Below are 27,524 nucleotides of genomic sequence, written 5' to 3' on the forward strand. Positions count from 1 at the left end.
TATATATATATATATATATACACATAAATTTGAGCAATTAATGGTAGGGCCGTATGGCTCAGAATTTCCTTTTAAAAAACACTTCATTCTATATTCACATTTCTAATTCTTTCTTTTATTATATCACTAACTGCTTATAATCTATGCATGTTACAGCTAAAAATAATAGTTATATTTTATACATGTGCATCAATGACAGACGACCTCTTCTAGTTCTTCCTTGGTGTTAGTAGATCAAGGCAGTGACCCTCCTGATGAATAGAGGAGGTTAGAGAGAGTAGTTTGGAGGCATGAGGAGATTGTGGACTGTCAATAGCGATACAGAAATCACCCACGATGATGGTGGAGATGTCTGAGGATAGGAAGTGAGGGAGCCAGACAAATATGTTCCAGAAATTGTTGGTGTGGCCCAGGTGGGTGATAGACAGCAACACGCAGAGAGAAAGGGGTGAAAGTCCTGATAGAATGTATAAATGATGTAAATGTGAGTGATGGTACCTGTGGGAAAACTTTGTATGTGAAAGATTGGGACAGGGATATTCCTACCCCACCTCCTGTACTATTACCAGGCATGGAGGTTTGTGTGACGTGTAGGCCACCGTGTGACAGTGCTGCAGGGGAGGGAGTGTCTGATTGTGTGAGCCATGTTTCTATTATCGCCAGAAGGTTGAGGTTTTTTGAGATAAAGGTCATGGATAGATGATAATTTGTTGCAAACAGAGCGTGCATTCCATAAGGCACATATTAGTGACTTGGAGGGTGATGGGGAAACATGATGTTTATGAGGTTAGCTGGATTTATATTCCGTTATTAGTGGGGCCTAGATTTGGAGATATGTCACCTGCTAATAGAAGCAGGAGAGACAATTATAGTTGCAGGAGGTGTAAGAAATTTTTGTTACTGTATATAGATAAGAAAAAAGCCCATGTGTGTACATAAGAGGGGTGTAGACTAATGAGGCGGCAATGTGTACAGAGGGGTGAGATACAGGGAGAGTCAGATGTTAGCCTTAGAGAAGAGACCATAGAGTGACATTAGAAAAAGCTATTTATATTACATGTTGATTTTGGATTAAAAATTGAAATTTGCAGGACATTACATAAACAAATGTCAAGTGTGATTATGAAATTACCTGGTCACAGATGGTGTTCAATGTTTGTTACACTGTTTTTTAAACTGTTTAGAAAACCCACTATTTTTTTTTCTTTGTCTGTTCCTTTCTGTTGCCCATGACTGTGTAATATATACTTCCCTTTATTAAAGATTGATTGTTGTTGGAAAATGTACCAATGTTTAGTCTACTAGTGGCACTTTGTATTGTCCATTCTGCTATTGCTGGTACTCAAAGCACAATAGCCAAAAGATTTTAAGTATTGTGTTTCATGTCTATCAGCTCATTTTTTTAATATATATTATTTTATGTGTAACAAGATTTGATTTCTCTGTAAAACATTTCCCACACAAGAGCATGAAAATTATTTATCCCCTGTGTGAGTTCTCTGATGTATAGAAAGAGCCAATTTCCGTGTAAAACATTTCTCACACTCAGAGCATTGAAATGGCTTCTCCCCTGTGTGACTTCTTTGATGTGTAACAAGATCCGTTTTCCGTATAAAACATTTCTTACACTCAGAGCATTGAAATGGCTTCTCCCCTGTGTGACTTCTCTCATGTGTAACAAGATCTGATTTCTTTGTAAAACATTTCCCACACTCAGAGCATGGAAATGGCTTCTCACCTGTGTGAAATCTTTGATGTATAACAAGCTCTGATTTCTCTGTAAAACATTTCCCACACTCAGAACATAGAAATGGCTTCTCCCCTGTGTGACGTCTCTGATGTGTAACAAGGTTTGATTTATTTGTGAAACATTTTCCACACTCAGAGCATGGAAATGGTTTCTCCCCTGTGTGATTTCTCTGATGTTTAACAAGATTTGATTTAAATGTGAAACATTTCCCACACTGAGAACATAGAAACGGGTTCTCACCTGTGTGACATATTTGATGTCTAACAAGATATGTTTTGTGCTTGAAACATTTCCCACACTCAGAGCATATAAATGGCTTCTCCCCTGTGTGATTCCTCTGATGTGTAACAAGACTTGATTTTTGTGTAAAACATTTCCCACACTCAGAGCATGAAATTGGTTTCTCACCTGTGTGACTTCTCTCATGTTTAACGAGAGATGATTGCTCTGAAAAACATTTCCCACACTCAGAGCATGGAAATGGTTTCTCACCTGTGTGACATCTTTGATGTTTAACAAGAGATGCTTTCTCTGTGAAACATTTTCCACACTCAGAGCATAGAAATGGCTTCTCTCCTATATGAATTTTCAGATGGGTACTTAGATATGATTTTGCTATAAAAGACTTCCCACACTCAGAGCATGGAAATGGTTTCTCACCTCTGTGACGTCTCTGATGTATAACAAGCTCTGAGTTCAGTGTAAAACATTTCCCACACTCAGAACATGGAAATGGTTTCTCCCCTGTGTGATATTTTTGATGTGTAACAAGATGTGATTTCTGCATAAAACATTTCCCACACACAGAACATGGAAATGGCCTCTCCCCTGTGTGAGATCTCTGATGTATAACAAGACGTTGTTTCTGTGTGAAACATTTCCCACATTCAGAACAGAGAAAGTTTTTATCACCACCGTGAGCTGTACTGTGTGTAGCAATATTGGAGGTATCAGGGGAACATTGCTCATGATTAGAGGGACCAGATGATATATCTGCACTGTGAGGTACTGGATGCAAATTTAGAGTAATGGGGATGTCTCCTGGAGAAGCCTGTCTGATGTTATCTTCCATTTTAAAATGTGGGCACAAAATGAGATCTCCCTCCGAGGTATTCTTGATTGTGCGTCCATCTGTTGGAAAATAAGAGTTATGGTAGACTTACCTTTGTTAACTATGGGGATAATGTGGTTGGAGTGATCCAGACACCAAACAGTTAAGCTTTCAGCTCCCAGGATGCCTCAGGCCCTCCTCCACATATACCCCGCCCCCGGCAACAGGCATTCAGTTCTGTAAACAAGCCCAAGACAGTAGAAGGAAGAACAATCGTACACCAGAAACACTCTCACACAAGATGAAGGAATCCGTGACCAAAAAATATATTACCCAATGCAGCCAGGTGCGTCAGGGCGAGTGCCCTGTGGACCCTATGGACTTACTTTGAAGATAAAGAGTTAACAAAGGTAAGTCTACCATAACTCTTATTTTCTTCAAGGTCAATAGGGATCCACAGGGATACCATGTGGATGTCCTAATGCAGTTGCCCGAAGGGTGGGGACGCTCCTGAGCAAAAAGGAGAACTCGTCGCCCGAAGGAAGCATCCTGAGAGGCAAAAGTATCAAAGGCATAGAACCTAAGAAAAGTGTGGACAGAAAACCATGTGGCTGCCTTGCACAATTTTTCAGCAGAGGAACCATGACGAAATTCCCATGATGGCCCTACAGACAAGGTAGAAAGTGCTGTTGCCGTATTTCGGACAGGTAGATCAGCTTGTGTGTAAGCCTGAGCAATAGTCATGCATAACCATCGAGCCAGAGTTTGCTTGTTAGCTGGCCATCCTAACCATATAACACAAAAAGAGCGTCTGATTTTCTGAAAGTCTTTACGATCCACATAGATACGGAGAGCATGAACCACATCCAGGGAGGCTTCACTTATAGAAAGGTCTGAAGACTGAAAAGCTGGAAACACAATCTCTTCATTCACATGAAAACGGGACACTACCTTTGGAAGGTAACCCGCCCGTGTAAGGAGAAAAATCAAACAGGGGGAGCGACAAGAGAGAGCCACCAAATCAGAGACTCTGCGTGCAGAAGAGATAGTGAGGAGGAAAAAAAAAGCATCTTCGCTGTCAACCATTTCAAATCTACTGATTCCAGAGGTTCAAATGGGGGAACTTGCAGCCCCTTGAGAACCAATGACAAACCCCATGGTGCCACCGGTAGGATAAAGGGTGGCTGAACTGTGAGAACACCCTGTAAAAAAATTCTAACATCTGGCAAGGAAGCAATCTTTCGCTGGAACCAAACTGACAACACAGAAACCTGTACTCTCAGGCTGGCCAGACGGAGACCGTGGTCTACCCCAGTCTGTAGAAAAGCAAGTATCCGGGAAACCCTAAAAACCTTAGGGTCATACTTTCTGTGGGAACACCACTGACCAAAGTAGTGCTAAACTCTGTAATAGATGCAGGCCGAGGAAGGCTTTTGTGCCCTAAGCATCATCTGAATCACAGAGCTAGTGAAACCTTTGGCTCTTAACATGGAATACTCAGGAGCCACGCGATCAAAGACAGAGGAGGTAAGTTCGGATGCAGGCAGGGACCCTGCACTAAAAGATCCGGCTGTAGAGGAAGTGGAAGCGGAGTGTCTATGGAGAGACTCTCTAGATTGGTGAACCAATGGCGCCTGGGCCAAGCAGGAGCTACTATTATCACCCTGCTGCCTTCTTGCTTGAATTATTTGAGAATCCTTTGGAGGTAGATTGGAGAAAAGAGGTATGCTAGCCTGAAGTCCCACCTCACTGCCAGAGCATCCACGAAGGCGGCTGATGGGTCCCTGGTCCTTGACCCATACCTGGGGCTTTGTGATTGAGATGTGATGCCATCAGGTCTGTGTCTGGTAGTCCCCATTTGTCTACAAGGATTTGAAAGACATTCGGGTGGAGAGCCCATTCTCCTGCGTGTATGTCCTGACAACTTAGGAAGTCTGCTTCCCAGTTGACTCCGCGGATGAACACAGCCGAGATTGCTGGAAGATAATGTTCTGCCCAGACTAAAATGTTTGTCACTTCCCTTATGGCTACGCGACTTTGCATGCCTCCTTGATGATTGAGATAGGCTACTGTGGTCGCGTTGTTGGACGAGATCTGGACCAGCCTGCCCGAAGCAGGTCATGTGCCATGATAAGTGCTTTGTACAATGCTCAAAGTTCCACCGTATTTATGGGCAGATGACTTTCCTGAACTGTCCATCTTCCCTGAAAGGTGTGATGACCTGTTGTAACTCCCCATCTGTGAAGACTGGCATCCGTGGTGAGGAGCACCCAATTTGGAACCCAGAATGGGCGACCTTTGTCCAGATGAGAGACACAGACAGAGAGAGAGAGAGAGAGAGAGAGACACAGAGAGACAGAGACAGAGAAACCTCCGGAGTGAGAAGGATCCTCCGGGATTGTATGAGATGATACTGTCCATTCCAATGGGAGAGAATCAATTGCTGCAGAGGTCTAGAGTTGAACTGAGCATATTCCACCATGTCGAAGGTGGATACCGTTGACCCCAAGACCTGCATTGCTGATAGAACTGATACCCATCGATTGCGTAGCAATTTGCTACTCGCAATTATAAGGCTGCAATCTTGTCCCCTGGCAGAAACACCCTTTGTGCCTGAGAATCCAGAATTGCCTACAGATGTACCATCTGCTGTTTTGGAGAACAAGGATTTCTTCCAACTGATGATCCAGCCGTGCATCTGTAGGCAGGTAATGGTCATTTGGAGATGGTGTTGTAACACAGCTGAAGACTTTGCCAATATCAGCAGGTCGTATAGGTATGGAAGTATTCCGACTCCCTGATGCCTGAGGTAGGCAGCCAAAACCGCCATTATTTTGGTGAAGACCCAAGGGGCCATTAATAGGGCAAAGGGTAGTGCCTGAAATTGGTAATGTTGCTGCAGGACCACAAACCATAGATATTTTTGGTGGGATGTGTAATAGGTACATGGGAGGTATGCATCCTGAATGTCCAGGGACGCTATAAAATCCCCAGGTTCCATTATAATTAATTGATAAAATAATTGATCGGAGAGTCTCCATACTGAACTTGGGTATACGGATAAACTTGTTGAGGGTTTTCAGATTGAGAATAGGGCGACAAGACCCATTCAGTTTCTGAACCGAAAATAGATTGGAATAAAAACCCTTTTCCTGTTGAGACACAGAAATCGGAATTATCACCCTTGCCAGCAGCAAAGCGTATAGGGCCTCCTGATGGGGTAGCAGTGCAAGAAAACTTCTGGGCAGGATATCTCCGGAAAGTGAGAGCATACCCCGGAGAGACCACTTCTCGGACCCAGGCATCTGTTATTTGATGCCAGCAGTCGCAAAGTGAAGAAATCAACCGCCCACCCTGGAATCTCCCAGGAGGAGGCCCGCCCCATCAGGCAGAGGGTCTGTCGTCCGGCTTAGAAAGTGGACGTCTGGCCAGCCAGGACCTTTTAGCTTGCTTGGTGGTCCTGCGAGAACTAGATGGCCTGGAAGAAGACTGTCCTTTTGCTCGTCCCCGAGGACAAAAAGACCGAAAAGAAGACTTTAATGTAGCTGTTGATGGCAGTCCTGCAGATTTTGAAGCTTCCAGAGTAGCCACTATCGAATAACAGCTCCAGACGATGAAAATATTGCTTTAACGCATGTTTCAATTTTTCTATCTGTAGGATAGAGAAGATGCTGACGGAAAAGGCAAGGTAGCCTTCCTGACTAGATGTGTCACATGAGCACCCACAGTAGGAGGGATTTCCACTTAGTACATTGAGAAGCTGGGAAAGGATACAAAGATGCTAATCTTTTGTAACATGGAATCGTTTAACCGGGTTACTCCATTCCTCTTCCATAAGTTCAGTGATCTGCTCAGATTAAGGAAACACAGTTTATACCACCTTCTGGTGTTTAAACACTAAAGCCTTCTTTCTAGGAGCTGGCTCATCATCCTGTATATTTAGGATTGATTTGACTGCCCTTATCAAAGAAGGAACATCCACTGTGGAAGGATGGTCGTCTTCTCCCTTGCTAGACCCTGTAGAAGAACCCGGCGCATCATCTGATTCCTCCGATGATGCCTCTGAATCTACATGCTGAGCAGACTGATAAAAAGATAACATCCACTTAGGCTCCTTAGTAACTACTGGTTGCTCACACAGCCGACTGAGCCATACTCTGACCTGAGTGGGCATAACCATCCATCCAGCAAGGATGTATAGGAGGGGCAAACATAGCATGCTGTGGATATCCTATTAATGGAGGCAGCGTGGGAGTAGCCAAACAATCCTCTAACTGCCTCATCACCTGATACAAGGACACCCAAGATGGCTACTGTACAGATGCTGGTAGACTGGACTGGTGATTCTTTATAACAGCACACAAACCATCCTGTATAAAGTCCTGAGAGGACAAGCCCGCCAAACAGGATTTACATGAAACCATCACAGGGGCCTCAGCTTCCTGTTCCCTTTTACATTTAGACATATCAATTATAAAAAGGTAAAAATGCAATGTGACATCCTTCACAAATAACAAGTAAATGTGAAGTACACAGGAAAACTCCCCACCCTACTTTACCAGAGGGATAAGGAGAAACAACAGAAATAGTTATAAACTGACAGTCAGAAATAAAAGGCAGTATCAAAACAGCAGCTTACAAACCGTCACATACAATTGCAATAGACCCTGAATCAACTACTCAAACGCAAGGCTTGGTAGCATATAGAGCATTATATACCTGACCCGGGGAGAGGTATACAGGGAGACTGACCCAAAAACCTCCCGAGACCAATACAGCTTCAGCAGAGCACAGATAGTGGACTGTGTGCATCTCATATGGACGAGGAGGGTAGGAGGAGCGACCCAGACGCGGGAAAAACCTTTGATGGATCTGCGTCTAGGTTGGGGGGAGGAGCTGCCGGGGGAGAGCCTACCTCTCCTAAGCTGCGTCAACCGGCCGGGTACGCTGACCTCATGGCAGCAGAAGCGTCTGCTGCCAATCCCCAGCGTCAGACGATAAGGCCCCGGTGGTCTAGTGAAGGGAGCGAATGGCCCCTGGCCCTCACTGCAGCGGCTTCTAGTGCGCCTCCAGCGCCGAAAGCAAGGACTGCCGCGCTTACCTGACATCTCTGTGCGTTTTATTGCATACCGGGTCTCAGCATCAAAATCACCAGAGACGTTACTGGTGTAGCGGCCCGGCGGAGGTAGACGGAGTCGCAGTGCATGCATCTTAATTCAGACGCTCAGCACTGATAACTCAAAAAACATAGAAATAAAATTAAAACTTGAGACTGCCTGAGCAGTCCGGTGTTACCAAAGGTGCTTCTGAATCCTGCCACACCAAACGAAGAACTGAATGCCTGTAGCCGGGGTATATGTGGAGGACCTGAGGCATCCTGGGAGCTGAAAGCTTAACTGTTTGGTGACTGGATCGCTCCAACCACATTAGGCCCATGGTATCCCTGTGGATCCTTATGGACCCTGAAGAAGAAATTAATAAAATGTATGGATAGAATTCCTACTATTAGCTCTCAATGTTTAGTGGTTTTGTTTATTATTGCAGATTACAAGTGATTATGATAAATTTACAAAATAACAGATGATTCTAGTCTTAAAAATATAAAAGGGAACCACATCACCCAGCTGTGACAGCCCTCGTCAGTTGGCAATGGGTATTTCACGGACTTCACATATGAGCAGCATATATTGTTGATGAAGTGTATAGACAGCACCTAAGGGGGTGTATAGAAGTATTGTGTAGCATATAGTGTGGGTGAGGGGTATAGACAGCACATAAGGGGGTATATAGTAGTAATGCGCAGCATACACTATGGGTGAGGGGTATAGACAGCACATAAGGGGGTATATAGTAGTAATGTGCAGCATATACTGTGGGTGAGGAGTATAGACAGCACATAAGGGGGTATATAGTAGTAATGTGCAGCATACACTATGGGTGATGGGTATAGGCAGCACATAAGGGGATGTATAGTAGTAATGTGGTATAGGCAGCACATAAGGGGATGTATAGTAGTATTGTGTAGCATATAGTGTGGGTGAGGGGTATAGACAGCACATAAGGGGATGTATAGTAGTAATGTGGTATAGGCAGCACATAAGGGGGTGTATAGTAGTAATGTGCAGCATATAGTGTGGGTGAGGAGTATAGATAGCACATAAGGGGTGTATAGTAGTAATGTGCAGCATATACTGTGGGTGAGGGGTATAGACAGCACATAAGGGGGTGTATAGTAGTAATGTGCAGCATATACTGTGGGTGAGGAGTATAGACAGCACATAAGGGGGTGTATAGTAGTAATGTGCAGCATATACTGTAGGTGAGGGGTACAGACAGCACATAAGGGGGTGTATAGTAGTACTGTGCAGCATATACTGTAGGTGAGGGGTACAGACAGCACATAAGGGGTGTATAGTAGTAATGTGCAGCATATACTGTAGGTGAGGGGTACAGACAGCACATAAGGGGTTGTATAGTAGTAATGTGCAGCATATACTGTAGGTGAGGGGTACAGACAGCACATAAGGGGTTGTATAGTAGTAATGTGCAGCATATACTGTAGGTGAGGGGTACAGACAGCACATAAGGGGTGTATAGTAGTAATGTGCAGCATATACTGTAGGTGAGGGGTACAGACAGCACATAAGGGGTGTATAGTAGTACTGTGCAGCATATACTGTAGGTGAGGGGTACAGGCAGCACATAAGGGGGTGTATAGTAGTACTGTGCAGCATACACTGTGGGTGAGGGGTATAGGCAGCACATAAGGGGTGTATAGCAGTAATGTGTACAGTTAGGCTGTCATGTTGTGTATATGTAACATTGCCAGGTGACATATGAAAGGTATTACAGGAAGTCTATCTGTGGCCGTATCCTCTGTCTGTCTCTGAGGCAGGAAGCACAGAACAGCTGGAGGGTGCGGGATGTCACACATGACTATGAGGACATAACTAGAGGAAGGCCCCTTCTTTATCATACATCCCTTTTCTTATTAACAAGCCTCAAAGTCCCATTATTCTATCCTGGTAACTCTCAGACACTAAGGCACTCACGTCATAGGGGGAAACTAATAATTAGCAGGAGTGTACATCACACCCAGCCCCCCTGCAGGGATACCCAATTCCTAGGGACATACTAATGAGTGACCTGCACAGGGGTGTATACCTGAATTGTGGGAACTGAGCTGTATTACAAGGATAGGACAGGAGGGATTTGAGGCTCAGTACTGTGTAACGTTCTCTGGTGTGGAATTTAGGCTCATACAACCTACAAGGAGATACTGGAGAGCAGAGCTTTGTTTCCTATTACAGGGTGGTACAGTGGGAAGAAGTCCAGGCCTTGGCGGTGTTAGGCTGCTGGACTAGGGATCCCCTCACAATTCAGCAAAACTTTGCACCGGAGAGTCGGGTCTCTGGATTGACATACAGGAGGTGATTGGGTGTGGGCTGCTGCCCCCTCCCCAGTACACTGTGTGCAGGGCCGGATTAACGGGGGGGTGGCAACAGGGGCGGTCGTTCCTGGGCCATCACATGTGAAGGGTCCCCACTCCCATTGGGATTAAATTGGGCCTGAGGAGACTGAACCAGTTCTGCCTCCTCCGGCCAACCTGACCCTGGCGCCGCAGGAAGGCACCATTTGCCAGGCGCCTGCTGAGATTGTAACCAGCGGGCTCCCGGCTACCTCCCTGCAGCGGCAGCAGCTCCAGCTTCCGGCTCTAGCAGTGCACTATGAGAGAGAAGTCATGACGTCTCTCCCATAGTGCAGAGGGACAGCCGAGCGGACTGGATGTGGATGCCAGCTGGAGCGGGGCTTAACGTAAGTATTAACTTTTTTTTGGGGGGGGGGGGGGCAAGCGGCTTTTCTACTGTGTGGGTGGGGCATTGCTACTGGGGGCATTACTTCTGGGGGCTTTACTACTTGAAGGCAGGGCATTACTACTGGGGCACTACGACGGAGGGAGCATTACTATTGGGGACACTAATACAGGAGCATTACTACTGGGGGCATTTATACAGAGGGTACTAAACAGGATGCATTACTACTGGGGCCACTACCACAGGGGGCATGACTACAGGGAGCATTACTATTGGGCACACTATCATAGGGGGCACAACTACAGGGTATTACTAGTAGGGCATAATTATTGGGCACACTGCCACAGGGGGCATAACTACAGGAGGCATGACTACTGCGGGCACTATTAATGGGAGTATTGCATAGGGGGCACTGCATAAGGGGCACCACTCCTGTGGGCACTACTACTGGGAGCACTGCATAAAGGGCACCACTACTGTGGGCTCTGCATACGGGGCACTACCACCGTGTGCACTGGCACTACTGTGGGCTCTGCATACGGGTCACTACCACTGTGGACACTGGCACTACTGGGGGCTCTGCATAATGTCCCATTGCGCATACCCCCAGTTTGTCACATTTAATAGGGGCCCCCACATGTTTGTTGCCCAGGGACCTCCACAGACCTTAATCCTACCCTGTGTGTGGGGGTAATATCTGGGGAAGAGACTGGTCAGATCTCTGGGCTGGTAACACACTGAAACATCATGTGAGGGGGAGAGCAGGAGTATAAATAGGGGCTGATGGCTTCTGACTCCCCCACTGAGCTGACACATTTTCCTCATTAGTTTGTAGTGACAGAGGAGGATGTAGGATAAGAGATTGTTGTAGTGACTGGGCAAGGAGAATATGTGACTCTTTTCAAGAATAAGTGATTATTACTCACGTGTAGTGATATCTATAGGGATTTCCTCCTCCTTACACTGCTGATCTTTATTCAAATAAGTCTCTTCTTCTCCCTCTGTATTTTCTACCTTAGCAGTCACATATGTCTCTTTTTCTCCCTCTGTATCTTCTGCCTTCATATCAGTCACATACGTCTCTTCTCCCCCTATATATTCATCCTTATTATCAGTCACATACATCTCTTCTTCTTCTTCCTCTATATCTTCTGCCTTCATATTAGTCACATACGTCTCTTCTTCTTCTTCCTCTATATCTTCTGTCTTCATATCCGTCACATACGTCTCTTCTTCTCTCTGTATATCTTCTGCCTTCATATCAGTCACATAAGTCTCTTCTCCCTCTATATCTTCATCCTTATTATCAGTCACATACGTCTCTTCTTCTCTCTGTATATCTTCTGCCTTCATATCAGTCACATAAGTCTCTTCTCCCTCTATATCTTCTACTTTCATATCAGAAAGGTCCTTACTCTAAAAACAATAAAAGAATACTTTAATAATGTCTGATTACATTAAGATTAAACAATAAAATGTCAGTGTATAAGACACACAGCGGCTTTACAGATCATACAGTGAAAAGTCGCTAAGGTATTTTGTAAGACCCTGAATCCCATCTACCTGATGCTCCTGTGGTGTCCTGTGATTCTCCTCTGTATCATCCTGGGAATAAAGAGGACGGGGACATCTCTCTGGGGTATTCCTGTTACTGGCTCCATCTGTAGGAGACACACAGTGACTGAGTACATTGTCTATATGAGATTATAAGATGATGTGTCAGTGATCGCAAAATACGCACTACGACCCTGTTTTTAAAACTGATTGGGTCCCTAAGGACGTGCTGGCGCTGTGTGTACCTCAGTAGCCAATCAGCGTGCAGCATCGTTCCCCCAGCCATTCACCACACGGCACCACGACCCCAGCCATTCACCACGCGGCGCCGTCCTCCCAATCACCGTGCAGAGTCTTCCCCCACCAAATCACCATGCAGCAGCGTCAACCCAGCCATTCACCATGAGGCGCCGCCCCACCAGCCAATCACCACGCAGCACTGTCCCCCCAGCCAATCTCTGTGCAGCGGCGTCCCCCCAACCATTCCCCACGTGGCACAGTCACCCGCAGATAAATCGCTGTGCAGCAGATCCCCCCAGCCAATCACCACGCAGCGGGATCTTCCTAGCCAATTGCCAACGCTGCTTCAGTCCTTAAACTTCTTTCCCCGCAAGCGCGTTCTCCAGAGTCCAGACACTGCAATCCGCAATGGGGGAGTAATGAGAGAAGTGGGATCGCTGGCAGCAGCAGAGAGGAGCGCGGTTCCTGCAGATTGGTCAGGTAGCAGTAGGGGCAGATGGAGCAGGTACCTGATGAAGGACAGCAGCATCACCTGCACAGAAGTCCGTGCTGAGCTCTCTGTACACAGGAGGCGGACAGCGCATGGCGCAAAAGGGAGCTGCAGACGGTCAACAGTGACCCGGCCAAGGGCTTCCAGCAAAAGCAAAAGAGGAAAACACTGCCACAAGTTATATCTACCCTACCCCCAGCACTGCCCTCAGTATTGCCTGCCCCTAACCACCTCCTTGCCCCCCCAGTACTGCCCTAGCTGCTATCTACCCTACCCCCAGTACTGCCTGCCCCTAACCTCTTTCTTGGCCCCCGTACTGCCCCAGCTCCTATCCTGACCCCCATATGCCCCTAACACCCTCCTTGCCCCCCAGTCCTACTCCAGCGGTTATCTAGCCATGCCCCCTCCTTACCACCTGTACTGTCCCAGCTCCTATCCTGAAACCCTCTACCGCCAGCACTGCTCTAGCTGCTATCTACCCTTACCCCCTCCCTACCCCCAGTATTTCCTGCTCTAAACCACCTCCTTGACCCCCAGTTCTGCCTGCCCCTTGCCCCCAGCTCTGTCAAAACTGTTCTGTCCTCACCCCCATAATATTTGATGGGGCCCAGAAACAGTGGATTAGGACCCCACATTTCTCAAGTGAGGGATCCCTGGGACCCACAATTTTTTTTCGCTCACCGTGATCACTGTGTGTGTATATAGGGGGTCCACATACCTGCTCTCCCACGTACAATAAATGACCGCCTTACCCAGTGATGTGAGGGGCCTGTGATTCTCCATCATCACGTCCTTGTACAGTCCTCTGTGTTCCTCTATATACTCCCCCTCCTGTATGGAGACAGACAGTGACATCCTGACACCTTATAGGAACATGACACACACAATGATACAGTCATCACCCAGACACATCCCCTGGTGTTACTGTATCCCAGCAGTCACCTCTACAGTCAGCAGCTGAATGATCATGTTAATGAAATGGAGGCAATAAAACAGAGACATGACTGGGGAGGTGAGGGGATATGGGAGTATCACAGTGACATCATATCCATCTATAGTAATAATACAGGGACATAACTGGGCAGGTGAGGAGATCTGGGAGTGTCACAGTATCATTACTTATATCTATAGTAATAATACAGGGACATGACCGGGGAGGTTATGGCATTTGGAAGTGTCACAGTGACATTGCAGTGTGCTGGGGAAATTCTAGTCTAAAATAACTCCTCCATTATATGCACCTGTGATGTGCCTATAAATGGATCTGAGCTACTACCATGTTGTATACAGTCATGGCCAAAAGTTTTGAGACTGACATATTGGTTTTCACAAAGTTTGCTGCTCCAGTGTTTTTAGACCTTTCTATCAGATGTTACTATGGTATTCTGAAGTAACATTACAAGCATTTAATTACTCCAAGCATTGATTAGGCAATAATAGGCAGCCAGTCAGTATGTGGCCCAGAAGTTGATTGACAGCATGCCAGGGTGAGGTCTTGAATAAGAAGGGTCAACACTGCAAATATTGACTCTCTGCATAAAAACTTAATGTAATTGTCAATAAAAGCCTTTGGCACTTATGAAATGCTTGTAATATTACCTCAGTATACCATAGTAACATCTGACAAAAAGGTCTAATAACACTGAAGCAGCAAACTTTGTGAAAACCAATACTTGTGTCATTCTCAGAACTTTTGACCATGACTGTATAACCGACAGCTCTGCCACCCTCAGGAGGCACATTGCAACACCCCCATCAGTCATTTCCTATGCAGGACACAATCACATGACACCTTGTTTGTTCATAGATGACTTAGAATTGTCAGAAGTTGCTCTAAGTGCGATTAGACCTCTTCATACAGTGCATCTGGAAAGTATTCACAGCGCTTCACTTTTTCCACATTTTGTTATGTTACAGCCTCATTCAAAAATGGAATAAATTCATTTTTGTCCTCAAAATACCCCATTAATGACGTGTAAAAAGTTTTTGAGATTTTTGCAAATTTAGTAATAAAAAAAAACAAAAAAAAACGAAGAAATCACATGTACATAAGTATTCACAGCCTCTGCTCAATACTTTGTTGATGCACCTTTGGCAGCAATTACAGCCTCAAGTATTTGTGAATATGATGCCACAAGCTTGGCACACCTATCTTTGGACAGTTTCGCCCATTCCTCTTTGCAGCACCTCTCAAGCTCCATTAGGTTGGATGGGAAGCGTCGGTGCGCAGCCATTTTCAGATCTCTCCAGAGATGTTCAATTGGATTCAAGTCTGGGCTCTGGCTGGGCCACTCAGGGACATTCACAGAGTTGTCCTGAAGCCACTCCTTTGATATCTTGGCTGTGTGCTTAGGGTCGTTGTCCTGCTGACAGATGAAACGTCGCCCCAGTCTGAGGTCAAGAGCGCTCTGGAGCAGGTTTTCATCCAGAATTCTGACGAAGCCCGAAGCACGGGTGAAACGCGTCGATGTAAGTGAGGTAAGGTGTATCAGAGATGTGATCCACACGTCCCTCACCCTTAGTTTGCCAGCAAACATTCTCCGCTTCTCCGACTCACGATTGCAAGTCAAGGAGGCTGTTGAATTTGTAAATAAACCTTTTAATACATTCCTGCCTATAAACCTCTAAGATTCACCTGCCTAGAACCTCTAAGACAAAACCTGCCTGTACCTTCTAAAACCACTAGATGTCGCTATTTTGATTATACCATTAATGAAATACTGAGACAGTTGAATAGCGGTCCAAAGCGCTAAAGATTATAATTCAGGTAAAAGTACAGATGTTACAACGCTATGATCTAATAATGAGCGCAAATAAATTGTACAAACATTAGGTCATAAGGTACAGTTAATATACATGAAACGGTTATTAAAGATCAAAATACAATGAGCAATATGAGAGAGAGAGAGAGAGAGAGAGAGAGACATCAAAATACAATGAGATAGATATCAATGTCTGCTGAGAGCACATGTTCAAGATGGCTGGTGATGGTGTGTGTGTGTGTGTGTGTTTGTGTGTGAGGGGGGGGGTGGGAATGCTTCCTGCCCTATTGTCCAAACCGCATGGTCTACAAACAAACTCCATTATGAAGCTACCTCACTGAAATCTCCCATAATGCCATAGTTAATTAAATATGCACGCTGGCTATCATATGCCAACACATCAGGCAAACACTGCACCATTTAATATTCCAACATGTACAACACAAGCTGATTCCAATATACAACAATACCATCCTACAACAGACCTCATCCAGTAGTCACTAGACCGTGGGGAGGGGGGAAGGGCCGAAGCACATGTTTTTCCTTTGTTTGCAAGCCTCATGATCCCTAGGCAAACTTCACCCTGCACCAAGCTGCAACTCCGCAAATCATACATCCATCAATGACCACAACCACAACAAAGACAATATACCTATCTGACCCACACAACACCACAACTGGGCAGAATCACAATTTCCCTTGTTCACCCCACATGGAGGCAAGCCATCTCCAACAAACAGCAGACAACATACCCATCTGACCCACACAACACCACATGGCAACCACCCACAACCATTAAAAGCTGCCATCAATTCAACCTCCACGATACAACACTGACACCACCCTATGATCACATTCATGAGTACAGCACACACCAAGCCCATCTCTCCCAAGCAGAGATACCGTTCAAGCACATGGGAAGGCCCCAACACAGAGCACACCAGAGGGTCTCAATCAACCAGCATCAATCATCCACAAATATCACGACAAGTCCACAATCAATCCCTTTCCTGCATGCTGACAACAGACCACTGTACCCTACAGTGCATATGAAAAGCACAGACCAGACAACACATCATCCACTGCATGCCAACACAGACCCATGAATATCCCCAGAAAGCCACAAACCATGCCAAGCCAACAACAGACTAACACCAAAAATAGCCACAGACACCCAAATAGGCTAAATATTACACAATTTATACTTAGCTATAACCCAGGGGAACTGAGATCCATTTTCCGTTGTCTTGTGAGAGAGGAAACCCTCTCTCTCTCCTCCAAAGATCTGCCAGTGTGTGTGCCGGCTGCCGGCCTTTTTTGTCCTCAGAATGTGCATGCTATGGTTCCCACCCCCTTTTACCTGTGAGGTCATCAGAAAGGGAGTATCCTTTTGGTTACCTGAAACTACTGTTAATTAAATCCTAGTCCCAGTTAAACAAGCCTACATAATGTCATTGTCTTCTGGTAAAGGTTAGAAATCTGTTACAGGGCATTTATTGGACAATTTCAAATGGATACAAAAGGTCTCCAACCTCCTTTGGTATCCCCCACATGCAAATCTAAGCTGCTATGGCAAACAACATTTCAAATAGATATTCTCTCTAACATTCATATTTCATAGCCGCATGTTCTGATCTTCATATTGATGTCACCGGAACGGTGTGGAAACAGAGTAGATCAGTACGGTTCCACACACAGTCCAATTGTCATTTACTAAGCCATAGTTACAGAAAACATTCATTTCTTTATATACGGACATTGCGTTTAAACCAAGTAATAATTATCCTTTTTGCGTTACGGGACCATTGCTTTTAAATGTATGTATGCGGGGAAAACAGCACTGAATTGTGTTGTGCGTTTGAGGGTCGGTGGGGCACTCAGCGAGCAGCACTAAGCTGGAAGGGCATCTATGTGTGTGCGTGGCCATGCCAGTATGATTTTGGGAAGGATCACTAAAAAACTGACTGTATTCTGTTTAACATTGTGTGTACGAGTTGCAGGGAATTTTGCTACTTTTCAAATATAAGTCTGTGTGATATTATATACATAAGTCCACGCATGATGGGCCACATGTACACACACACACACACACACACACACATATATATACATACACACACACACACACACACACACACGCACACATGTATTTTTCTGATGTTTTTAAACTGCAATTGCAAAATGTGTTTAAACAGTGAATTTAATTCTCATACAGGAAGGAGGCTTCCAGCTGTGCTGTCGGAGCCTCCCTGTCTAGTCTGCCTGTGTTTGAGGAAGGCTGACTATGTACCTTTTGTTTACAAAATAGTGCTGTGAGATTTTATTTCTAAGATGGAGTCTTGACGCCCTTTACAAGACAGCATTGCGCAGATTCCAATTGCAAACAGATTCTGTCTTCGCCAATTATCCGGTTTTGACAGAGGACATCAACATCAGTTTGGAACTCAGCAGCACATTGGAATTACCAAGGTACAGAATTATACCTGACACTGAATTCTATCTGGGACATTGATATTGGAGTTGCACACCCCTGTGGGTGTTTGAACACCTTCCCACCAGAGGGGGAAAGAGTAAACCGCTCAATAGCATATCCTTCCCCCAAGATCTTCTTTTACTCCCTATAGAGGACACTATATGTTTTGTACCTGAACCTGTGATCACAAATACGCGCTATAGCGCGTATTTTACCCACTATCGGGCACCGGGGACCCTCTTTTTTAAAGTATCCGGGTCCCCGGGGACGCGCTGTGCTGTGGCCAATCCCTGACAGCTGGCTGCAGCACAGCGCGTCCCCCTGCAGTAACAGACACAGCGCTCTCATGAGATAGCCAATGAGATAGACTCTCATTGGCTGCTGCTGTGTAAAGCCGTGCTGGGATCAAGTGTTTGATCCCAGCACAGGCACAGCATCCGTGCCCGGCGCTGGGACAGTGTTTGTTCCCAGCGCCGGGTAAGCTACTGCGGCGGGTACCTGGTGAAGGGACCGCCTGGTCCCTTCCACCAGCGTCGGCGGGAGTAGGTTGGCTCCAGGCGCAAGCTAAGCGGAGCTCGCTGCCCGGAAGCCAAGTAGCGGCTGTCGGCGGCGGTTGTTTGGCACTGGCCGCGAGCCAAACACGGCTCGCGGTCCAGCAGCCAATAGGAGTCAGACGCGATGAGCCAATTGCGGCTTGCCGCGTCATAGCCCCACCCACTCGCGGAGTCTTGAATTAGACGCGGCTGAGCGGGAAACTTTAGTACCGACGGCGGAGGGGAGGAGAGAAGACCTCCCGAAGAGCAGCGCAGCAACAGTTCCAGCGGCCGCGCAAGAGGCCAGAAGACGGTGTGATCAAGAGGGAAGAAAGGAAGAGGCGGCGCCGCTGGCCAGGACGGGCCAGCGGCAGAAGTATGAAGCTGAGGACCGAAGAGGACTGCAGGGGTGGGAAGAAAAAGAGCTATCGAAGATCCCCCCCGCAACCTCTTCCACCATGCGCCACCATTATTTACCCCTCCCTAGACCACCAGGGTTGTCTGGCACTAGGCCCGTGGCATAAATTCAGCCAATAGGCCTGTTGGTATATAGGTGGGCACAAGGCCCAGGCTACATAGGGAGCATTAGGCCCAAATGGAGGTATTTGCACCACAAATAGGTGAGTGACCTGGGCATTAGGCCCAGGTCACTGAGGGGCCCTGCAGAGGGGGGGGATGACTACTGGGGGCCCTGCAGAGGGGGGGGATGACTACTGGGGGCCCTGCAGAGGGGGGGGGATGACTACTGGGGGCCCTGCAGAGGGGGGGGGATGACTACTGGGGACCCTGCAGAGGGGGGGGGATGACTACTGGGGACCCTGCAGAGGGGGGGGGATGACTACTGGGGGCCCTGCAGAGGGGGGGGGATGACTACTGGGGGCCCTGCAGAGGGGGGGGGATGACTACTGGGGGCCCTGCAGAGGGGGGGGATGACTACTGGGGGCCCTGCAGAGGGGGGGGATGACTACTGGGGGCCCTGCAGAGGGGGGGGGATGACTACTGGGGGCCCTGCAGAGGGGGGGGGATGACTACTGGGGGCCCTGCAGAGGGGGGGGGGATGACTACTGGGGGCCCTGCAGAGGGGGGGGGATGACTACTGGGGGCCCTGCAGAGGGGGGGGGGGGATGACTACTGGGGGCCCTGCAGAGGGGGGGGGGATGACTACTGGGGGCCCTGCAGAGGGGGGGGGATGACTACTGGGGGCCCTGCAGAGGGGGGGGGGATGACTACTGGGGGCAATTCACGGGGGGTGATGACTACTAGGGGTAAGGCATAGGGGGATTACCACTGGGGGCAATGCATAGGCGGACTACTGCTAATGGCAATGCATAGGGGGTCATCTACTGGGGGCAATGCATAGGGGAACTAAAGGGCATTAATGTGCAGCATAATGTGTAAAGGCTGGGGATGGCTGTGTGGCATCATTTGTAAGGGGCATTACTGTGTGGCATTAATGTGCGGCCTAATGTTTAAAGATCGAGCATGGTTGTGTGGCAAAATGTGTAAAGACTGGGCATTACTGCATGGCATAATGTGTAAAGGGCATTAATGTGCGGCATAATGTGTAAAGGCCGGGCATGGCTGTGTGGTATCATTTGTAAGGTTAGGGGAGGTCTGAGAGTTATATAGGGAGCTCTAAAGCATAAATTATGATGGGACCCAGAAACGGTCAGGAAGGACCCCATTTTTTTTTTTTAAAGTGGAGGGTCTCTGGGACCCACATATTTTGTCACTCATCGCGATCACTGTGAACTAATTGTTATGTATGTTTGTCTATGTCTTCTGTTTGTTTACCGGTAATAGTCCAGTATTCTATACTCTACGCAACCATTTTTTTTATAATTATTCATTCTAGGAATATACCTCGATTTTTATAATCATTTTACCAATTATTAAAACACTTTCTTTATATCTGTGGTAGCGTGATGCTTTACCACTTGTGGTCCGAGAGTGAAGCACCAGAGGTACCCCTCTTTTTCTGTCTTTCATCCAGAATGTCGCTTTCCCTCTAGCCTGACTAGTCTCCCAGTTCCTACTGCTGAAAAACATCCCCACAGCATGATGCTGCCACCACTATGCTTCACTGTAGGGATGGTATTGGCCTGGTAATGAGCGGTGCCTGGTTTCCTCCAAACAGAACGCCTGGCATTCATACCAAACAGTTCAATCTTTGTCTCATCAGACCAGAGAATTTTGTTTCTCATGGTCAGAGTCCTTCAGGTGCATTTTGGCAAACTGCCATGTGCTTTTTACTAAGGAGTGGCTTTCGTCTGGCCACTCTACCATACAGGCCTGATTGGTGGATTGCTGCAGAGATGGTTGTCCTTCTGGAAGGTTCCATTCTCTCCACAGAGGAATGCTGTAGCTCTGACAGAGTGACCATTGGGTTTTTGGTCACCTCCCTGACTAGTGCCCTTCTCCCCCGATCGTTCAATTTAGACGGCCGTCCAACTATATGAAGAGTCCTGGTGGTTCCGAACTTCTTCCATTTACGGTTGATGGAGGCCACTGTGCTCATTGAGACCTTCAAAGCAGCAGATATGTTTCTGTACCCTTCCCCAGATTTGTGCCTCGAGACAATCCTGTCTCGGAGGTCTACAGACAATTCCTTGGACTTAATGCTTGGTTTGTGCCCTGACATGCACTGGCAAGTGTGGAACCTTATATAGACAGGTGTATGCCTTTCAAAATCATGTCCAATCAACTGAATTTACCACAGGTGGACTCCAATTAAGCTGTAGAAACATCTCAAGGATGATCAGTGGAAACAGGATGCACCTGAGCTCAATTTTGAATACTTATGTACATGTGATTTCTTTCTTTTTTTTTTTTTTTAATTAAATTTGCAAAAATCTCAAAAAAACTTTTTACACGTTGCCATTATGGGGTATTGTGTGTAGAATCTTGAGGACAAAAATGAATTTATAAAATTTTGGAATAAGGCTGTAACATAACAAAATGTGGAAAAAGTGAAGCGCTGTGAATACTTTCCAGATGCACTGTATGTCAAAAATCTTCTCAAAATGGCTAAACAATTGTTTGATTTTGCCATTGAACTAAAAGTAAATTTCCAGTTTTCTTATAAAACCCACAAAGAAATACTTTGTCATTATTGCTCTGCCATCCCTACTACTTTCCAGGGTCCTGCACATACTGCAGGTTTTCAGTAGTTAGTGCCATCTTACACGAAAGGCAAACACTGTGCAGCCCCACAAGGCACATGGTTCTTAAAGTGAGAAAACCTACCGCATACAGTGACCGTCTTGGGACCACCAGACAATAACTACTAGTTGGGCAAGTGTCTTTTGAAGAATGGGACGTCACCTGTGAATGTGCCAGCAGAAGGATGATGGGGCAGATTTATTTAAGCTTCTCATAGCAAAGGATAATATTATATGGTGGTCATTTGTTGTCTGGTAACCAAGCAGTAACTTCTGTGGGGCACCTGGTGCGAAAGAGAGGACTACCCGATCTTTCAAACAAGGGTGTGCCCAGCTGTGCATGTACCAGGATTGAGGCGATAGGTGGCTGATGGGTCCTCCCAACTTATCCCCTGCATTATGGAAAACTTATTCTCTGTATAGTGACATAGATTGTCATCAATCTCAGTGATGTCATCTCGCATGGTGCACAGGCTGCAACCTCCCCAGCTCACCAATTGTACTGGTTAGCGGTGAAACAAGGTAATTTTTCCCATATTATCAGAGTTCCACTGAGGCTGATGCGTCAGACTTGTCTTCTGCATAGACATAAGTATGTATAGAGGACGAGCCCTACTTGGCGTCTGCAGTGAAGTGGTTATGGTCATAGAAATGGTCCTCCTGTGGCCAAGAGTCTTGATCGCCACACACACCCAACGTTGCCCCTAACAGTGTCTTCAAGGATGGGGAATTATGAGGGTGGTGGGGGGAAACACTACTGCTAGACAGCTGTTTAGGCAGCTTATACTGCAGGTAACACAACACTACAGTATGCTCCAACAGAGTTATAATGGAACAGTAGTATTATACTCACAGGACCCAAGAGTCCACTCTACCTGTAACAAGAATGCTCCGAAAAGAGAGAAAAATATCAGCACAGACTTCTAATTTATTATAATTGGTATATTGGATAACCATCTTATCCCAGAGGTATATATAGAATATAATTATATATTGTTTCTTGGGAAGGTGCTACCAGGAATATACAGTACTAACAGCAAACACAAAAGAAAAAATAATTATTGTAATGGTGCACACACAGATGGATGAATTGTTGATAGATACAATGTCTTAATCTATCAATCCCATATTTTATTGTGACTCTTTAATAATACTCAGGCCAAGGATTCGGGGCATATAATTACTTATTAGCCCTAGGGCAATTTGGAGTGAGACATGCCATTATAGAAACATTGTTGTATTTCTAAATTAAATAAAACATAACTTTTAATGTTATCCCTAAAATCTATACAGCAAAATATTTGTTTTTATTATTTTTGTTTTTATTGTCATATAGCATTGTAAAAACATCATTGAATTGTAGTAAAAAATATTCAATAAAGAATTAATGTCGCCACCTCTGATACAATAATACACAGACAATAAGTGTGTTATTACATATTACAACTTAAAGGGCGGAATTCAATTGTTTCCAGCCCGTATCGCGCCCGACGGAGCTATTCAATTCTTGCTCCTGTCGGGCGCGATCAGCTGCCAGCGCTACATTTCAGCTCGCAGCCCCAGGGGGATGAGAGCTGAAATGTGCAAAAAGTGACCTGTTTGGGCGCCCAAACATCACTTTTCGCGGTCGCACTCAGCACTTTGGTCGGGTTTAGCTGCTTTACGCGGCTAAACCTGACCTCTATGGGCGCGATCAGCGCGAAAAATGGCAGCAATTGAATAGCGGCCCGCGATCTCCTGTCACTTTAGACGGAGATCCGGACCGCGTAATCAATTGAATTCCGCCCAAATAGTCAATTCTATCGGGTGTCAGGAGACTTATAAGACCTTACTTAGTAAATAAATTTCAATCACATATGATCCTATTCGTATCACCAATACATGTGTGATTCAGTAGGTAACTCGTGTGATGAACATAATTTATTGTAAAGTAAATGCATCAATATCTGTTGACAATTCCTTCTTACAAATCCATGTTCACTATAATCCATATGATTAGAAATAATCACTAATCCCACAATTAGGATCAGTGTATGTTGGTTTAAATATATATATATATATATATATATATATATATAAATAAAAATTGTCCCGCACTCTCAACTTAGAAGTAGACAACAATGGGGTGCTTCCAAGGATCAATGGATCCCACATACACGCTTGAATTTCCAGCCAATGGAAGGAGGCACTCGCCGCTTGAATGATAAAAATAGTTTTTATTCATGATCAGTTTTCACACTTGTTAGGATGCATCTGTATTCTGGTCAACGTTTCGGTCCCAAACGTGACCTTTATCAAGACCTCATCCAAAAGATCAAACATACACATAACAAAAAACCTCTCATGAGTCAATCACATGGTTGTAAAGCCGTTATATGAGGGAAAGCTTATTCAAGATATACAGCCTCATGCATTGGGGCTGGTCAATATGTAATGGAGTGCATCCGTGTAGTGTGCTGAGGGTGAATCGGTCAGAATTAACAACGCATCCAATAATTGTATTCAGTGTGTATTACTGAATGGATATTATTAGCTGAGGAATAATATCATTAGGAATTTCCACAGAACCCCTTTTCTTATTATGCGTTTAATCTCTGTACAGATATTAATTGATGTATTAAATCGGTTAGCACAATTCAAAAATTATAACAAATCCCACCGTTATATTCGGTATTGGTTGTTCAAAAATCCAATGTGTTACAAATAAGACGTGCTACATATAGTATAACCTTATAGCTGTTTGCTATGTTTGGTATACTATGGGCGGAATTCAATTCTTTTTATCCCCTATCGCGCCCGACGGAGCTATTCTATTCTTGCTCCTGTTGGGGCGCGATCAGCTGCCAAGCGCTACATTTCAGCTCGCAGCCCCTGGGGGATGAGAGCTGAAATGTGCGAAAAGTGACATGTTTGGGCGCCCAAACATCAGTTTTCGCGATCGCGCTCAGCACTTTGGTCGGGGTTAGCCGTTTTACGCGGCTAAACCCGACCACTTTGGGTGCGATCAGCGTGAAACGCTGGCACAATTGAATAGCGGCCCGCGATCTCCTGTCACTTTAGCCGGGAGATGCGGGCCGCGAAATCAATTGAATTCCGCCCTATGTTGCCAACTTGCATATATTAATCCCTTTCAAAATGGATTATTGCTGCTTATGATACACAGATTTAGAATAGAGTATCACTGATATACAAATTGGTTGCAATCAGCCTACAAACGTTACTTAAATAGTAACTTTGGATGATAAATGTATAAGAATCTGATGTATTATGGGCAGATTCTGAACAGATCAGCATTAGGTCTCTTTTAATCACCGACTATAGGGGCCTATCCATTAGCAGATGTATTTCTGAGCGATGAAAGACAAAATATATCCCTTGAACATTCCGGTGGCTGTGCTGAACGATATCGGTCATATAAATGACAGATTTTGGCAAACGACGAACGATATCGCATGACATCATTCAAGGAGTGGATTTTTTCTCTGCAGCTGCTGCTAATATCTTTTGTCGTTCACCGCATATAAACCGCACGAGATTGCTAATATTGTACAGCTATTTGCGATAATTGACCAACATGTTGGAGAGATGATAGATGCGATTTATCGGCCGCGGAAGTGCGCATCTGTCATCGTTCATCGCCTATCCATTAGCAGATATAATGAACGATTTATCATTCTGCTAATGGATAGGCCCCTTAACTGCCTGGATAGCATAACATCACTTATCAAGTTCCCAGCTGGCTAGTGCAGAGATCAATATTGCCTTTACACCTGCTGTAGGTTTATCTCATGTTACAGGCGATCAATTGCAACTAGCTTTGGCAATATTGCCGGTCAAATCGTCTCACAGATACCCGTTGGAACAGTCTGGGCGGATCACATTAAAACAAACTGATGCATGCTAGTTTGGCAAGTGCCGTGTGCCAGAGCCGTAACTAGACTTTTTGGTGCCCTGTGCCAGAAAGAGCATTGGCGCCCCCCTCATTTTTCAAAGGGACATAATGCACCCAAAAAAGGACCATGGCTTCATGGAGAAGGGCCAGGGAAGAGATAGGGGAGACCAGGAGATGCTGGGGATGAAATAAGAGGAAGCTACAAGCAAGAATGATAATAAACAGAAGTTTGACAGGCCCAAATAGCACCCCCCTGACCTGTGGTGCCCTGTGCGATGGCACCGGCCGCACTACCCTAGCTACGGCCCTGCCGTGTGCATCTCCCTTCCATAACGTGCGTTTCGCTTTGATAGCTTAGTCATAGGATCAACTCGTACGTCGGGTTGAGTCTTCCTATATTGGCATCATCCTCCAATCAAATTCCTAGTTACAGACTGATAGATCTCTCAACCAATCCCTGTGGTATATAAATATTAGTAATAACAGGACACCACAGGCACGGCCCCTGTATAATTAATAATAATAATAGGACACCACAGGCTGCTCCCACTGTATAAGAATAATAGGACACCATAGGCTGTTCCCCCTGTACACTGATAATAACAAGACACCATAGATTGCTCCCCCTATATAATAATAAAAATAATAATAACAATAATAGGACAACACAGGCTGCTCCCCCTGTATTATTATAATAATAATATCATCATCATCATCAACAGAACACCACAGGCTGCTCCCCTGTATAATAACAAGACACCACAGGCTGCTCCCCCTGTATAATAACAACAACACCGCAGGCTGCTCCCCCTGTATAATAATAATAATAATAATAGAACACCACAGGCTGCTCCCCCTGTATATTAATAACAGGACACCACAGGCTGCTCCCCCGACCCCTTGTATAATAACAATAATACAGACGTGGCTTTGTACAGCTCCTGCCTTACCTGTCCTTCATCGGGAAGGGGCTGCTTCCTGATGGATTGACCCGACCCTCTTCGGACACCCCTAAGTGTCTGCCACACCCTGGTTCTACTCCCTGGGCTCCGGAGTGCATTGGAGTCCCAGCCCCGATTGAGGTCTACTTCTCCCCCTGCAGCCGCGGCCTCGCGTTTGAGACCTCTGCGGAACACCGGCTGTGCTCCGCTGTCTCCCCCTGTGGAAGGTCCCCACTACAAGCTACAGAACCCCCGCCATTCCACACTCACCTTAGGTGTGGAGGGGCTCTCTCCAGGAAAAGCGTCTGCCTCACTGACCACTACTGCTACTTCTGTAACCTCCTTTGCATAGTCCCCAGGATCCGGGGAGTGGACTCTTTGTTTGAGCCCTGATGACGTCAGAGGGTTTGCACCAAACCCCAACTAACCACACCCTTCTTTCGCGCTTTGCGTTCCACATTACTTCCGGCTTTGCGGTCCACCCTACTTCCGGCTTTGCGTTCCATCCTACTTCTGGGCTGGTACACACATAGTAAATGTGATCTCATCCATTAATGCAGCTGCCGGGTGTTAGGCCAGAGTGGAGCGCGAATAAGGCGACGTATTTTTGTCTAGCAGCACCAGGAAATGGTGTCCTACTATACAGGGGAGCAGCCTGTGGTGTCCTACTTTACAGAGTTAGCAGCCTGTGGTGTCCTACTATACAGAGGGAGCAGCCTGTGGTGTCCTACTATACAGGGGGAGCAGCCTGTGGTGTCCTACTATACAGGGGGAGCAGTCTGTGGTGTCCTACTATACAGGGGGAGCGGCATGTGGTGTCCTGTTATTATTATACAGGGGAGCAACCTGTGGTGGCCTGTTAT

At 45.9% G+C, this 27,524-nt stretch overlaps 1 protein-coding gene across 1 annotated transcript; it reads right to left on the reverse strand.

The window, feature by feature from the left end:
* Nucleotides 1–27,035, reverse strand: LOC148500751 (uncharacterized). Its single transcript, XM_088451351.1, has 5 exons — nucleotides 26,932–27,035; nucleotides 13,652–13,730; nucleotides 12,179–12,276; nucleotides 11,542–12,031; nucleotides 1–2,881 (listed from the first exon to the last, which is right to left on the reverse strand). The coding sequence occupies exons 2-5, from the start codon at nucleotides 13,683–13,685 to the stop codon at nucleotides 1,476–1,478; spliced, it is 2,028 nt and encodes a 675-aa protein (XP_088307477.1). The 5' UTR covers nucleotides 13,686–13,730; nucleotides 26,932–27,035; the 3' UTR covers nucleotides 1–1,475.
* Nucleotides 27,036–27,524: the final 489 nt, after the last annotated feature.

The sequence above is a fragment of the Taudactylus pleione genome, unplaced genomic scaffold, assembly GCF_031769625.1.
Source record: "Taudactylus pleione unplaced genomic scaffold, aTauple2 ptg000547l, whole genome shotgun sequence".
In the NCBI taxonomy this organism is placed as follows: Eukaryota; Metazoa; Chordata; class Amphibia; order Anura; family Myobatrachidae; genus Taudactylus; species Taudactylus pleione.